The sequence below is a fragment of the Enhydra lutris genome, unplaced genomic scaffold (genome assembly GCF_002288905.1).
Source record: "Enhydra lutris kenyoni isolate GAN:26980312 unplaced genomic scaffold, ASM228890v2 scaffoldscaffold39, whole genome shotgun sequence".
Classification (NCBI taxonomy): domain Eukaryota; kingdom Metazoa; phylum Chordata; class Mammalia; order Carnivora; family Mustelidae; genus Enhydra; species Enhydra lutris.
Genome location: NW_019154123.1, coordinates 28,959,454 through 28,977,142, shown reverse-complemented (window position 1 = coordinate 28,977,142; position 17,689 = coordinate 28,959,454). Strand labels below are relative to the sequence as shown.

Genomic DNA, 17,689 nt, shown 5'->3' with positions numbered 1-17,689 from the left:
CAGTAGAAATTATCTGTTTAACAAAAGAAGGTAGAAGTATAGTAAAACTGAAAATATAGATAATAAACAAGGGTGTTAAAATGGTGCAGTAGAAATTATCTGTTTAACAAAAGAAGGTAGAAGTATAGTAAAACTGAAAATATAGATAATAAACAAGGGTGTTAAAATGGTGCAGTAGAAATTATCTGTTTAACAAAAGAAGGTAGAAGTGTAGTAATGAAGGAACAGAAAAGATATCAGACATGAAGAAAACAAATAGCAAAATAGATGACACAAATCTTACATTTTTAATAACTACTTTAAATGTAAATGAATTAAACGTTCCAATTAAAAGATGGATATTGACAGGGTAGATTTAAAAAAACAGGATGGTGGGTGGGGAGGCACCTGGGTGGCTCAGTCAGTTGAGTGTCTGACTCTTGGTTTTGGCTCAGGTTACAATCTAAGGGTCATGAGATCTAACCCTGTGTCAGGCTCTGCACTTATTGAGGAGTCTGCTTGAGATTCTCTTCCTCTGCCTCTACCCTGCTGCATGTGCATGCATGTGCTCTCCCTCACTGTCAAATCTTTAATAAAAACCAGGATCCAACTATATGCTCTGTATGACAGACACATTTTAGATTTAAAGACAGTAGTTTACTTTTCAACAAAGATTAAAAGGTTAGAAAAGATATACTATGCAGGCAGTAATCAGGAAACACCTGGAGTGACTACAAAGAAAACAAAGATAAAAACTAAACATACAAAGAAAACTAAGATAAAAATTGTTACTAAAGACAAAGTACATTTTATAATGTATATGTCCTATAGATTACATATGATATAGTATATATTGTATATATTATATCATTGTTGACGAATTTCTAGAAAGACAAACTGTTGAAACTGACTCAAAAAGAAATTGAAGGGCACCTGGGTGGCTCAGTGGGTTAAAGTTTCTGCCTTCAGCTCAGGTCATGATGCCACCATCCTGGGATCGAGCCCCACATCGGGCTGTCTGCTCAGCAGGGAGCCTGCTTCCCCTCCCCTCTCTCTGCCTGCCTCTCTGCCTACTTGTGATCTCTGTCTGTCAATCAATAAATAAAATCTAAAAAAAAAAAAAGAAAATGAAAATCTGTATAGGCCTATAACAATTAAGAAGACTGAATTGATAAAACATTTCACAAAGGCAAGAGCCCAGGACCAGATGGTTTCACTGGTACAGTCTACGAAACATTTAAAGAATTGACACCAGTCATTCACAAACTTCCCAGAAAAGAAAAAGGCATAAAGAGCACTTCCCAATTCATTCTAGGAGGACAATACTGTTTTTATCAAACCAGAGAAAGACATAATAGAAGGAGAAAACAACAAACCAATGTTTCTTACATCCTTATAGATATAAAAAAAAAAAAACCCAAAAATTGCAAACTGGAGACAGAAGGATAAAAAAACATTATATACCGGCATAAACATATACACCGTAACCAAGTGGACTTTATCCAAGAAATGAATGGTTGGTTCAGCATTAGAAAACTAATCAAAGTAAGCACTATATTTATAATAGAGTATAGACATAAATGACACGGTCATCTCAATAGACACAGAAAAAGCACTTCTCGAAACCAGCACCATTACATCTTTCCCTCTAAGATCATAAACAAGACAAGGGTGTCTACTCTTGTCACTTGTATTCCTCATCGTACTGGAGTTTCTAAACAGGGCAGTTAAGCAAGAAAAAGAAATAAAAGGCTTCCAGATTTAAAACAATGAAGGAAAACTCTATTTGCAGATTCATGATCTCTTACAGACAATCTTAGAAAATCCAGCAACAACAACAAAAAAGCTATTCAGTTAATAAACAAGTTCAGCGACTTTGCAGGACAGAAAATCACTGTACAAGAAATAGCTGTATTTATGTATAGCAGCCCTGAACTACCTGAAAGTGAAATTAAGAATTTCTTTCCTGATTTGTTTTTCAGAGAATTAGAAATTAGTTTTACTTTATGTTCAAACTAGAACTATTTATACGTTGTGTTGAGTTTTTTTATAGCCTTCAGCTAGAAATAATCTCCAATAAAAGCACATTACGTTGTGTTACATTTCTTTAAAGTTTTTTTTAATCTTGATTTTTCATTCAAGAACTACTAGGTATTTACCAAAAGAATACAAAAATACTAATTCAAAGGGATACATATACCCCAATATTTACAACAGCATTGTCTACAGTAGCCAGATATGGAAACAACCTAAATGCCCATTGATTGATGAATGGATAAAGATGTGGTGTATTGTGTGTGTGTGTGCGTGTGTGTATTTACACACACACAAATGGAATATTACTCAGCCATAAAAAAGAATGAACTCTTGCCATTTCAACAACATAGAGCTAGAGAGTATTATGCTAAGCATAGTAAGTCAGAGAAAAACAAATACCATATGAATTCACTAATATGTGGAATTTAAGAAACAAAACATGATCAGAGGGAAAAAGAGAGAGGCAAACCATAAAACACTCTTAACTATTGAGAACAAACTGATGGTTACCAGAGGGAGGTGGGTGGGGGATGGGTTAAATAGGTGATGAGGATTAAGTAGGGCACTTGTGATGAGTACTGGGTACTGTATAGAAGTATTGAACCGTTAAATTGTACACCTGAAACTAACATTACACTGTATGTTAACTAACAGGAATATAAATAAAAACTTTTTTTGTTTTGTTTTGTTTTGGGTTTTTTTTTTTACACTGCTTAATTGTTATAGATGACATCAATGGAGCAATTGGTGAAATTGAGTAAATTCTGTACATTAGTTAGATGCACTGCACCGATTTTAATCTTTTTCTTTTTTCGGTGTTCCAAGATTCATTGTTTATGCACCACATCCAGTGCTCCATGCAATACATGCCCTTCTTAATACCTACCACCAGGCTCACCTAACCCTCCTCTCCCCTCCTCTCCAAAACCTCAGTTTGTTTCTCAAAGTCCACAGTCTCTCATGGTTCATCTCCCCCTCCAATTTACCCCAATTCACTTTTGCTTTCCTTCCCCTAATGTCCTCTGTGTTATTCCTTATGCTCCACAAGTAAGTGAAACCATATGCTAATTGACTCTCTCTGCTTGACTTATTTCACTCAGCATAGTCTCCTCCAGTCCCGTCCACGTTGAAACAAAAGTTGGGTTTTCATCCTTTCTGATGGAGGCATAATACTTCATTGTATATATGGACCATATCTTCTTTATCCATTCGTCTGTTGAAGGGCATCTTGGCTTTTAAAGTGTGTTTGTTGTAACTTAGCTGCATAATGACATCCTTTATAAATAATATCAAGTATCAGGTCTTTACATGGCTAAAGTGTTCTTTTATATAAATTTTAAAATCCCAAGAATTTCTAGGCTCATAGTCATTTTTTCCAAAATTGGTATATGATCTTTCACAGACTTGAGACAAAACACACTTTCATATAAAAATTGCTTGACAGTTGTTCTTTCCAAAAATATTTGTTCAAGGTTTCAAGCATTACTGTAGTCTATTCACTGCTGATTTTTAGGGGGCGAAAACAACTTAAGTATTTAAAGCTATTACCATTCAAATATAATGCTCCCATGAATGTCCATTTAAGTTTTGCTAATAGTGGAAAAGGTACAGTGTCTTAAGATAATGTGTTTGCAGTATATACTAGGTACTGGCAGCCTTTAAGAAATAAGAATTGGGGCACCTGGGTGGCTCAGTGGGTTAAAGCCTCTGCCTTCGGCTCAGGTCATGATACCAGGGTCTTGGGATGGAGCCCCACATTGGGCTGTCTGCTCAGTGGGGAGCCTGCTTCCCTTCCTCTCTCTCTGCCATCTCTCTGCCTAATTGTGATCTCTGTCAAGTAAATAAATAAAATCTGTAAAAAATAAATAAATAAATAAATAAATAAAGATCAAGTGGAATTGATCACATCAGTAGTTATTTCACCCAAGGAAGGGCCCTGTTTTCAAAACACCTCTTGTTCATTTGATAACATTTACTCTGTCTAAATGTCAGTCTTTGAAATCTGAGCTATTTTAGTACTTTTAAATACTTGCCTTCCTATTACTCCAAAAGAATGAAAGCTTAGTCAAAATAAGTCAGTTAGAGAAAGACAATTATCATATGATCTCTCTGATATGAGGAATTTGAGAGGCAGGACAGGGGACGTGGAGGGTAGGGAGGGAAAAAATGAAACAAGATGGGATCGGGAGGGAGACAAACCATAAGAGACTCTTAATCTTCCAAAACAAACTGAGGGTTGCTGGGGGTGGGTGTGGATGGGATAGGGTGGCTGAGTTATGGACATTGGGGAGGGTATGTGCTATGGTGAGTGCTGTGAAATGTGTAAGCCTGATGATTCACAGACCTGTACCCCTGGGGCAAATAATACATTATATGTTAATAAAAAAAAATGGAAGCTTAGTTTGGGGAAAAGAATTGGAACTAAAACGAGTAATAGTAGTGAAAGTGTGGCAGAAGTTGAAAGGATGCTACATACAAAATTAACGTCCCTCCCATTGCTTGAGTTGCTAGTAATATAAGCTGTACAAAATGATATTTGTTGATATTTCAAGTTACCAAATTAAGATATGTTTCCCAAGAGATTGGTAGGCAACCTCCTGGAAAACTTGGAAGAAAATGTTTTGGTTTTGCTCACTTGATATTAAGCAAAATATTCTTAGTGAATAAAATTGCTTTCATTAATAGTAATGAAAAGTAAATAAAAGTAATATTTTACTGCATGATATACTTTAGTAAATTGGAACAAGAAGATGTTTTAGTGATAAAATTATTGCATGTAATTTTTTTTCTGTGCCTCCTCAAAAAGGCTATTATGGCTTCTAATCAGTGTGAATAATTTCTTTCAAATTTAAGATTCAATTTGATTTACAGGTAAACAGTGTTGACCTCAGAACTGCCAGCCATGAGCAAGCAGCAGCTGCTTTGAAAAATGCTGGCCAGGCTGTCACGATTGTTGCACAATATCGGCCTGAAGGTAATAAATTTCTTGCTGTCTGTGTTTATTGTTTATTTCAGTTTTTAGAATTCTTCCTCTTAGTAATGTTTAACTTTCCAAGCTTAATGTTTTTGTTTTGATCTCTTTTATTAATCTAGTATTTGTTTAGTCTGAACCTACTTCACAATCCAGGTCAAAATGTGTTCAGTAGGATGTAGGAATTTGTTTGAGTATATCACTGTTACTTGGATTAATTTTTAAGTGTTTATTTTTTAAAATCTATCCTCTAACCAAACACATACATTGTGTTTGGTTAGTGATCCCAAAGGATTGTATAAAAACCATATACAATGATAGTAGCATTGCCAAAGAAAGGTAGGTTATCCCAATTTTTTTTCTAACTTTTGAATTAGATTGTATGTTAATATCAAGATTTAAGATATATTTATAATAGTCTTTATTGCTGTTTAAAATAAAGAGAAAAAAATAACAAGGTTGGTATGTAATGTGTTTCTAAATAGTGAAGTATCATGGACACGACCTGACTGAGTTCCTAGGGGAAGAAGGTGGTAATGGAAAATTTAAGGTCATGCCATATTTAAGCATATGTAAAACTCTAGTGGTGTACATCAACATAACCACTTCTCCAATAAAACCTCAGTGGAATTTAAAAAGCTTAAACACCCAGAAGAATACATAACATACTGGCTAGTGTTCATAAACAACAAGGTGAAAAGGTAAAGAATGATGTGCTAAATGAGTCAGTGAAACAATTTCTAATTTAGTAACTGTTAAATTTATTATTTTTTTCTTAGATTCAAAGTTATTTTTACAACAAAACCTAATAAGTTTTTTTAGCTAATCAAAGTAGCATGTAGGGCTTTCCTTGCTATTTCATAATATATACAGTTAGGTTTTGGTTTTTTTTTTAAGACTTTATTTATTTATTTGAGAAAGAGAGCATGAGAGGGGAGAAGGTCATAGGGAGAAGCAGACTCCCTGCCGAGCAGGGAGCCTCATGTGGGACTCGATCTTGGGACTCTAGGATCATGACTTGAGCCGAAGGCAGTTGCTTAACCAACTGAGCCACCCAGGTGTCCCCCAATAATATGAACAGTTGTAAACCTCAGCACTTTAGGTCCATTAACTGAACAGAGGTAAATCTGCTTATGTAATGGATAAATTTACATTAACCAAACAAATAGAGACTAATATATGAAATTGAATGCCAATTTGTTAATTCAGTGAGAAACAAAACCTCCAGTGGGGCACACATACTATTATCTTCTAGCCAACACGTTCTCGCCCCATAGGTATGCTATATGGAAGCCAAGTTATCAATATTTACTGAGATACTGGCTTCTTAGTATTATAGAAGGGTTCTCATTTATATACATGGTAAGGAATATAGACTATTTAGGTATGATTAAAGGTAAGTCGGCATCTGACCTCTCGCAGAAAACACACAAAAGCAACAAGGAAAATAAAACATACATGCACTTCTACCAACAGAACTCCACCTCACATTAAGCAAAACTAAGATGACAGATTGAAGACCTGGACAACAAAACACAGGCAAAGGCTTACTTATGCAGCTTTGAGGTCTGGTAGAGGCCACACAGAGAGAGGGAAGAGTTAAAAACATGGAATGTTGAGAATTCTCAGTGGTGGCAGAACTTAGAATATGACAGAAAATAACTCTTTCTAAAGGTGAGGAGCTTTTTTGAGGTATAAAAACAGGAATTGGAGTGAACATGCTAAAACAGAAGCCCTCCTTGATGTGGTTTGGTTTAAAGAAGTAGAGTGGTTGTATTTGGGTGAAGGAATCTGTCTTGATAGCATCACATACTGTGACAGTCCTTTGGTTTCAAAGGCCATGAAGATAGTATGCTTCCATCCCTCTTGCACCCCTTAACTTTCTGATTCAGTCAAATAGCTTGTCCAGCAAAATCCAACTCATTTGGTAATAAGTAGTTAAAAAGTAACTGTTCTGGCATTCATACAAAGATAAGAAGAAGAAGTGGAAACAACAAAGCTTAGCAACAGATAAAAGTTAGTCACATACCCACACACACACACAAACATTGGCATAGATGAGATGAAAATTTGATCTTCATATTTTTGGCAACTAATACACTCAATTCTTTGAAAGAAGATCACTAAATAGAAGTGTAAGAACTGTACAGAAAAAAATGGCTTCACAACCAGGAGATTGATTTTGAGACAGCAGAACCCAGGAAAGAAAAAGCAATTTCTTAAATTGAACACAAAGACAAAAGAGATACTGCAGAAAAATCAAAGAGGACATAGAGGATAGAAGAGGAAACATAAAATGAAACAAATGAGAATTTTAAAACAGAAAATATTAGCAATGAAGGACAGGCAAGTATGTATATGCAATATATACAATTAGACTTTCTAAAAAAATTTTTTAAGAATAAATGCATTTATTATGCATTGAAGCAGACTTTACTGAATTAAAAAGAAGTGAATCTTTCTCTTGAAAAGACAGCACATGATAGGAAATTGACTCAGAATCATCAAAATTCAGACATACCCTAGTTAATGTTTGCCCAGAAAGAATCTTCTGAAACCCAGGTAAAAATACTGGTTATATTTAATAAGGAGTTAAAAATTGGTGATAGGAAGAAGAACTACTCTAATGCTTGGTAAGCATAGACCAGAACAGGGATAGTTAACTTTACCATTTTTTATATTTAGCAGCTTTTAGCTAAGCCTCATTTACATCTATAAGCATTAGATATACTTGCCACTGATGGTTGGAAAGGGTAGGCTACTGTTTTCCTACAATAGTTACTGAATGGGCCCAAGAATCTTCCTTTCAGATTGTCTCTTTCTGTGCCTGTACTGTTTTTATTTTCTTTTGTTCTTTTTTGAGATTTCTGCACTTCATAAGAACCTTTCTGATTGATACTTTTTCTTTAGTTGTATTCAAAATTTAAACTGTTCTCTTGAGGGAGCCATTTTTTTTTATCAAGGAGAATTTGCGTTCTACTTCGATTATTCAGGTAGCTACTGTTTAATAGTTTCTGTTTCCAGGTTAGACCCTTATGTAGATAGATTACTCTTACAGATATATTTTTTTCTAAACATCTCGTGAGCACCAGACTTATTATGTATCTTATTTGATGTCGCCAACTGTATTTCCCCATAGTGTTTGCAGTTGTGCATTCCTGAAACAGTTATTTTACCATTTCAGTACATGGTATCTCCATTGATTCTTAAGCCAGAAGCCGCAGAGCCCCTTTCTCAGTCTCTTTGTCACCAGATACTTCCCTAACCAAAACTGCCATCATCTCTTACCTATTCTAATAACCTCTAATGAGTCTTATTTTGTTCTTGATTTTCTCCAATTCATTCTCTGTTCATCAAAATGATCTTTTTAAATACAAAGATTGCATTGTGTTATTTCTCATTTAAAACATTTTTCATTAACCTGTGAATAAAATCTAAACCCTTTAATAGGACCTGGAAGAAAGGCCTTGTGTGATTGAGCACAGCACAATACACATGATCACTGCATGCCCTCCTTCTCCTTTCCTTTGCTCCTTTTTTTTTCTAATTAACATATAATGTATTATTTGCCCCAGCGGGTTACGGGTCTGTGAATCATCGGCTTACACCTTTCACAGCACTCAGCATAGCACATACCCTCCCCAATGTCCGTAACCCCGCCACCCTATCCCTACCCCACACCCCAAGCACCCCTCAGTTTGTTTCGGGAGATTAAGAGTCTCTTACGGTTTGTCTCCCTCCTATCCTATCTTGTCCTTTGCTCCTTAAGCTCTGTACAGGTCTTCTTTCAGACCTTTTTATTGCATCATATACTATCCTCATTCTCTGATCATTCTGTACTTTCTTAGAGTGTTCTTTTTCCCTCTTCTTTATATTGCTGGCTCTTTCTCATGATTCCATTTCTGATAGCACTGTGATATTTTTTCTTTATAACATTTAACACAGTTTATAATTAGATGTTTATTTAGGTGCATGCTTGTTTATTATTTATTTAAACCTTGCGGTAGAGCCTTATGAAAACATACAGATGGGGGGCGCCTGGGTAGCTCAGTTGGTTGAGCAGTTGCCTTCGGCACAGGTCATGATCCCGGACTTACGGGATCGAGTCCCGCATCGGGCTCCCAGCTCCTTGGGGAGTCTGCTTCTCCCTCTGACCTTCTCCTCTCTCATGCTCTCTCTCACTCATTCTCTCTCAAATAAATAAATAAATTCTTAAAAAAAAAAAAAACATATAGATGATGAGATAAACTCAGATAATAAAGCTAATAATAGCTAGGCTTCAGTCCCTAATCTGTTACCTTCAAAATCTAGATACTTTTCACTGGGAGTATTTTAATGAGTGCTTAGTCTGGCAGTGTTGATGTTTACTGTATTCTTTTACCATAGCTATGGTACTGTAGCCTAATAAAAACATGGTAAGTACCAATAGAGCACAGAAGACAGCCTTTACCTGAGGAATTCAAAGAAAGTACCTCATGTTGCCTGGCATGAGAAAAGATACCATAGAGTAGGATTGAGGCTTAATTGGCAACCTAAAGAATGGATAGGATTCAGATGGGCAGAGAGAAGAAATGACATCATAGGTTAAAAAAAGAAAGAAAAAAAGGCCAAAAATAGAAGAGTTAAAATTTAAAAGCATGTTTTGGGTACTTTGAAAACACCTGTCCTCCTTGCTGTATTGCTTACGTTGTTTATTTATAAGGCAGTGATGCTATAGCTTTATGTTTCATTTTAATATAAATAATATATTTTTAACAAATGTATTTTTGTTGTATAGCATTTTTTTTAATGTATATTCTACATCATTAGTGTATAACTCCTGTGAGGGCCAAGGATATAAGTTGAAGGCTGATTTTCTTTCTCAGAGAAGGAATATACTTTTATACTATAAGAAGTATAAAAGGAGTCACCTGACACTCTGCTAATCAGTCATCTCTCTGCAGTTAGTATCTTCACTTTACTAATGATGAATCCCTTGGGATTCTCTGCTTCATTGATAATCTGACATATATGTGTTCACACAAACAGACAAAGAGCAAAGAGGTAAGCTTTTGATAGGAGTAAGTTTTTGTCTTTCAGGATCTATAGCACTAATCAAACATGGGCACTTGAATTACTGTGCTAGTCTTTGACTCAATATTCAGAAGTTACGAAGTTTTGACAAATAGTTCCTGATCTATGTAGTTCAAGATCTTCCTGTGGATTAGATAATAGAATATAATAGAAAAATTGTGTGCCAGATATGGTACTAACCATGTTACATTTATTAACTCTTTTAATTCTCATAAAACCTGTAAGGTAGGCACTATTATCTCCAGTTTACATTACAGGCGAGTAAACAAAGGCACAAAAAGTGTGCCTTTTTAAGTAATTTGCCAGTTACACAGCTAATTAAGTGGTTAAGATTTCTTCTAGCCTCTTTGTAGAGGAGGAAAAACTTTCTAACCTTTTAGTTTCAGTTGCTAGGGCTTGCAACTGAAACGGACAAAAGACCAATTCACATGAGGGAAGCGTTTATTTTATATGCCTGTGAGGAGCCAGCAAAAGAAGTAGGGCTTATTAATTGCTTATATACCTAACTTAGTATGGAAAAAAGAATTGAGAGAAAAACCTGTGGGAAAAACAAATACATTTCTTTAGGAAGAACATGGGTTTTTAGGAGAAAGTTTCTAATAATGTGTCTATATAAATAAGAGTAGTCTTTCCTTCTCAAATCCCCCCAGGAGAGGGGATTTATGATAGCCATATTTATTTTGGTCAGATAAGGGAAGCTCTGCAAAGGCTTTTTTTTCTGCCTTTGTTCAATCTCCAGCGTCTTCAGTTTAAAATAATCTTTATGACAACTCTGGGGTCCAAGTGGGTCCCCACACCCTGAAAAGCCCTAACCTCAGATAGTTATCTCCTTGTTCCTCAGGTACACTATGTCAGCTTTCAGACCTTAAATCTAAATTTTTGGTTCAAAAAATATTGATTATATTGCAGTGATATTATAAAGGAAAAAGAGATAAAAGAAAAAGAATTAACGTGAAACTTACATTCTCTTTCCCATTGGTTGTCTTAAATTTTGAACTGTTTTTTTCCAGGAGAAAAAAAATTCCTTGAAGTTGATATTATTCCTAATTTTTAAGTGACTAAACTAGAATCGAGAAAAGTGAGAGTTTGATCAGAGCAACTTAATTTGTCTGAATTCCAAAGCTTTAATTTAAATCTCACCTGCAGAGGTAGAGTTTTAACCCCCATCTCCTCATTTTACTTGCATTATTTCTTCCTGGTGACAACCAAAGAGAGGAGAAGTACAGACTAAATGGAGGGGTTGTATTGGACCGGTGGCACTTCTTTGTAAGCAAGCTTTTGTCATCTCTTATACTAATTTTCTCTGGCTGGTTCCTAATTAAATTTTGTTTTAGTCTCTTACTTTCCTTTCTGTGTCTTTCTACCCTTAGCTACTACCTAACCAGCCTGCCTTCGTTTTCTCCTTTAAACCAGTTGTATCTATTCTCTGAGAGCTCTTGCTCTCAGATGTTAAGTTCAGCATTTAATTAATGTATTTCATTACAGAGTATAAATAAGTTTTTTTCTTCACAGTTGGGATTGCAAATTTAAAGAGAATGAGGGAGATACAATTTATCCTCACTCTCTTCCCCTAATTTCTTCGTCTTTTCACTTCTAGCAGATTCAAAACAAAGATTAGAAGTTGAAAAGGGGAATAAAATGCAGAAAATAAGCCGTTAAACATTTTCTCTCCTCTTAGAAGCATACACATATTATTTAACTTATGGCCAGAAGTTCAGAGACTCCCTGAATGTATTTCATGACAAGTTTGAAACTTTCTGAAGTACTCAATGGAGAAAACTTTCTGTATAACATTTCTGTTTTCTCCCAGTGTAGCTTTCCTGGAATGAGTTGTGATACGATTTCTAGGAGAGGAATATAAATAACTTTAGTGAAAAAGAAATTAAACTCTCCCCCCAAAATAAAATCTAAGAAAATGGTATACAGGATGGGTATACAGTGGAAATTGATAGAGCTAAAAGTATGAATTGATTGGACAGGAAAGTGAGGAATCTTAGCTGCATAAATGAAATGGAAGGTTTAAAGGAAAAGTAAATTTGAGGAAAGTGTTGAAGTATGTTCTGAACAGACAGATGGTTAGGAGGAATTGTAAATATTAAGTAAAGACTATAAATATGAAAATCTGAATAAACACAGTGAGGCACAAATTTAAAAAATTAGTAGGAATTGACTTAGCTCTCTAGTATCTTTAAGGTTGAAGAGACTTTAATTGCTACTTGTAGTAACTTAGGAAAGAGTATTCTTCTTTACTATAAAAAAGTAATGTGATAGGGACGCCTGGGTGGCTCAGTTGGTTAAGCCGCTGCCTTCGGCTCAGATCATGATCCCAGGGTCCTGGGATCGAGTTCCGCATCAGGCTCCTTGCTCGGCAGGGAGCCTGCTTCTCTCACTGCCTCTGCCTGCCTCTCTGCCTGCTTGTGTATACTCTCTCTTTTGGCAAATAAAATCTTTTAAAAAAAAAAAAAGTAATGTGATAAAAATATATGTTCTTTTTACAGAAGGATTTTAAATTTCTGAAATGTAGAATTTTTAAGTCACTAAGGCTTTCCTTAATTCAACTGGCAAATTCACTGCAAACCACTAATAATGCTACATGAAATATAATGAACATTTTATTAAGGGCATCACAGAGCTGTTAAGGCAGTAAGGAAGCACAGATATCACTTTTGTATCACAGCTGTGATACAATGGCATATAAGAGCCAAATTGTTGAATTTTCTGGAATTTTGTGAAGTAGTTGTTAAATAGTCATTATTAAAAATAAAATTGTGGGGGCGCCTGGGTAGCTCAATGGGTTAAGCCTCTGCCTTCAGCTCAGGTCATGATCTCAGGGTCCTGGGATCGAGCCTCACATTGGGCTCTCTGCTCAACAGAGAGCCTGCTTCCTTCTCTCTCTCTGCCTGTCTCTGTGCCTATTTGTGATCTCTCTCTCTCCCTGTCGAATAAATAAATAAAATCTTAAAAAAAAAAAGTTGTGGGGATGCCTGGGTGGCTCAGTTGGTTAAGCGGCTGCCTTCAGCTCAGGTCATGATCCCAGAGTCCTGGGATCGAGTCCCGCATCAGGCTCCTTGCTCAGCAGGGAGCCTGCTTCGCCCTCTGCCTCTGCCTGCCACTCTGTCTGCCTGTGCTCACTCTCCCTCTCTCTCTCTCTAATAAATAAATAAAATCTTAAAAAAAAAAAAATTGTGGGGCATCTGGCAGGCTCAGTCAGGAGAGCCCATGACTTGATCTTGGGGTTATAAGTTCAAGTCCCACATTGGGTACAGCAATTACTTAAAAAAATCTTTAAAATAAATGAATGAATGAATGAATGAATAAGTAAATGTACAAATCGATATTTAAAAGATTAAAATATTAAAAACAAAAGCAGTAAATATTGAAAACTCATCACTTCCTAATAATTTTCTGGTACAACCACTAAAATAATGGATTGATAGAGCAGTAAGACACATGGAAAATTAAAAATAAGATAGTAGACTTAAAGTTAATCGCCCAGAAGTACCCTCTCCCCATTATTAGGGAAAAAAAGCTGGATAGCAAAACCAAGATTTATTTAAAAGATCTTTAACAAAACTAGACGAAAAGATATCCCATGAATCCCAAAATACAAGCAAGTATAAACAAGTTATCAACAGCTATGAGACCCTATAATACCAGCATCTGTACAAGGAAAAGCAGCATAAGAAGCCCAAAAGCCAATCAGTACTCACTAGAAAATGCAGTGCCCAATTTAAGAACAGCACCTACAACTGTAAGGGTTTTTGCACAATCTACATTTTAAGTGTAGGGGATCTACAGTAAGGTATAAGGGAGATGCGCCCTCTGACACATTTAAACAGTGATAGCTCCGTTTTCAGTTTGAAGCCCCACACCAAGAGAAAACTGAGAATAAAATCCAAATTGAGCAAGATAGGGATAGTAGGGCCAAAGGAAATAGAAGGTATGGACAAGTAAGGGTAAAGTACAGCACCAGGAAGCCTTGCATTGTATGAGATATCATATTTTTGAACATTTGTCAGAAACAACAAAAGAAGGAGCTCCAGAGCTGTGAAGATAGAAAAGCTAGCCTAACCCAAATAGTCTTACCTAAAAGTTCAGGAAAACTGGGAAGCCTGGGTGGCTCAGTCAGTTAAGCATATGCCTTCAGCTCAGGTCATGATCTCAGGGTCTTGGGATCAAGCCCCATATTGGGCTCCCTGCTCAGCGGGGAGTCTGCTTTCCCTCTCCCCCACCCTTCCATTTGTGGATGTGCTGGCTTACTTGCTCTCTCTTTCTCAAATAGAGTCTTTAAAAATAAAAATAAAAGTTCAGGAAAACTAATTCGATATAAAAATGAATAACAGAGGGGCACCTGGGTGGCTCAGTGAGTTAAAGCCTCTGCCTTCTGCTCAGGTCGTGATCCCAGGGTCCTGGGATTGAGCCCCACATCAGGCTCTCTGCTCAGCAGGGAACCCGCTTCCCTCTCTCTCTGCCTGCTTCTCTGCCTACTTGTGATCTCTGTCTGTCAAATAAATAAATAAAATCTTTTTAAAAAATGAATAACAGAAAAGGATCAGTATTGAATCCAATGGAAAACTGTTTGAAAAAATGAAAATAAGGATCAGAATAACATCTCCACAATGAAAGTATACCAGAAAAACATGTCCATGAAATAAATGAAAAGTATAACCTTAATATTTCAAAACAAAAAATAATTATGGAGTATATGAAAGAACAACTTAAGTGAGTTGGTAAAATGTATAAAATTATTACATGTAAAGAAAAAATGTATTTTAAAAAATTAAGTTTAACAAAGAGCAGAGGGAGGAGGTAACACATGCGACTGGTTAGAGTTCAGTCAAGGAAGTGGATGGTAGTGGAGACAGAAGACTACCTACAGAGAGACTGATCCAATGAATACGTATATGCTAAAAGTAATATTACCTATAATTTTCATTTTTAGAGAAGGGGTAAATATGGAAAGAGAAAAATCTAAAATAAAAACCTGTAAGATTAGAATTAGAAAAATTGGTATAAACATAAGGTTTTCAATTTATATAAACAAATATAAAAATGTGTCTATTTAACATATATAATATGTGTGTGTGTGTCTGTATATGTGTGCATGCATGCACATAATTCTCTAGCTCTGTCCACTAAGCGAGCCTGGGCCCAATAGCAGTGTGTACACGTTAATAACATTAGTAATGAGAAATCAGAATTGTAAAACTACCTGCCAGGGTGGGATGGAGAGAACATCGTATCTCTTCCTTGATATTCCTGCCAAATTTGCATAACCAGAATCTAATCATCTGGAAACTTCAGACAAACCTAAAGTGAGTGACAGTCTACAAAATAAATGACCTGTTATCTTCAACAGTATCAAGCTTACAAAGTCAGAGTAAGACTGAGGAACTGTTATGACTGAAGAAAACTAAAAAGATCTGACAACTAAATGCATATATGCTCAGATATGACAACTCATGATTTTAAACTAGATCCTTCTCTATACTGGGCATTATTGGGGAAACTTCAGAGAGGTGTGAGCATTGCATAGTAGTAATGTATTAATGTTACTTTTTTATTTTCATGGCTTTGTTGTTATATAAGAAAATATTGTTATTTATAGGAAATATATACTGTTCAAGGGCAAAGAGACGTCAGGGTAGCAAGTTATTCTTAAATGGCTCAGGAAAAACACTGTCTGATTACTTCAGTCTTTAGAAAATATATTAATAAAAAACAGTAAAAATAGATTTGAGAATGACAGAGTAGGCAAAGAATATTCAACATACATGTGGGAGTTTCATAGGAAAAACAAAACAAAACAAAACAATGCATATAGAATGTATAAAGAAGAAAACTCTCCTAAAATTGAAAAAAAGAAAAACTACATATCAAAACATTCTGTTTACCTAAGGTGATAACCAGCACTGGGAAATATTCTCATGAAATTAGTGGGATTAAAAGAAAAAATACATACACATACCCTACCCTCCAACCCCCCAGAAGCCCCTTAGCCTCTCTGCTTTTCCTTCTCCTCCCAGCTCCATTCCCCTGGGATCGATCCCCTCCCAGGACCAGTCCATCCTGTTCCATCTGTTCAGGATGACATTGAAACTAAAAACAAATTGAGAACAAACCAAAAGTTGTATGGCAGTTTTTACTTTCTACCACTCATTTTTAACTTCACAAATAAATGATAACAAAAATCTCAAAAAAGTAAAAAGTCCAGTGGAATTCCAGCCTCCCCCCCCCCAAAAAAAATGCCATTTAGAGGAAAGAAAATGAGGTAGTCATTAGAACTTCATTCAGCAGTGGCTCATAGGAAACAGTAGAGTCAACATACTCAAAGAATCAAAGAAAGAAACTGAATCAAATAGACTTTCACGTATAAAGGCTGCAGTCAAATGTATAAACAACAGACTGATATTCAGGTCACTCTGAGTGGAAAGAACAAACTTCAGACACCCAAAATGGTGGGAGGGGTGTTGCCCTAAGGACTGGTCCTAGCAATTAATTTAGTTGTAAGGAGGAGAGTATATAATTGGAAAAGACTATATGCTCTGACAATTTGGATAAAGTACAATTATCAGAAAATGGGGAAAATTTGAAGATCCTATAAAATAGCATAAGTTTTCTAATTGCTTTAAAGTTTTTAACTGGATATAAAAGGATATTTCAGTTTGGCTCTGTGGAGATTGCTCATGGTGAAGGTGGCAAAAACCAAACAAAAGATTACCGTTAGAACAGAAGAATAAACCTTCCTAATTGTATATTTATATATTTATCTTTATTTGAATATGTTTTATTAAGTATTTGTGAATATTTTATGAAATATTAAATATTAATGTTTGAGATAATTTAGTATCTTTATAAATACATAAATATAAATTTAATTTATATGTAACTCCTTGTTTAGGAATTTAATATGTATTTTTAATTTTAAGGCTTGTCCTTTTATGTTTGTGTGTGTCTAAACAAAAGAGACTGCACAGCAAGAGTGTGTTCTAGTTACTTTTGTTTCATAGCTACTCCAGAGCTTAGGATTAAAATAATAACCATGTTATGGATTCTGTAAATTAAGAATTCAGTCACGATTTTGTCTGGATAGTCAAATAGTGTCATACACTGAGGTCACTTAATGGGATTCAGCTGGTGAGTGAGGGTCCAAAATGGCTTTACTCCCCTTGTCCTGTGCCTTGGTGATACTGGCTGAAAGTTTGGGCTCAGAACACCGTCATGGAACCTCTGCAGCATGATGCTTTGAGGGTTACCAGACTGCTTATATGGTATCTGACTTCCCCCTCAGAACAAGCATCCCTAAAGAAATAGGCATTTTCTAATCTAACTTTGAAAGTTGCATATAATCATTTCTACCATGTTCATTTGCATGGGAGTCATAAGGCCAGCCAAAAATTCAAGGAGAGGGTGATTAGACTCCACCCTCTTGATGGAAGAACATCAAGGTAACGTAATACAAGAACATGTGGGATACAAGCACGTATCTTGGGAAAATACACTCTGACACAACTACTCATATAGCAGGTTTGCGGATATATAAATCATAAAATAGTATGAATAGAACTGAGATCAAACAACTTCAGTTATATCAAAAGTTACCTTAAATGTTCAAAGAAAACAATTTTC

General features: G+C 35.7%; 1 protein-coding gene across 6 annotated transcripts in view; it reads left to right on the top strand.

Moving 5' to 3' along the window:
- LOC111155042 (discs large MAGUK scaffold protein 1) overlaps window positions 1-17,689 on the top strand; it is a 263,035-nt gene that overhangs the window by 197,723 nt on the left and 47,623 nt on the right. For all 6 annotated transcript variants that reach the window (XM_022515066.1, XM_022515065.1, XM_022515064.1 and 3 more), the window contains one exon: window positions 4,888-4,990. In XM_022515066.1, the coding sequence (XP_022370774.1) occupies window positions 4,888-4,990 (103 nt within the window). The remainder of the gene's footprint in view (window positions 1-4,887; window positions 4,991-17,689) is intronic.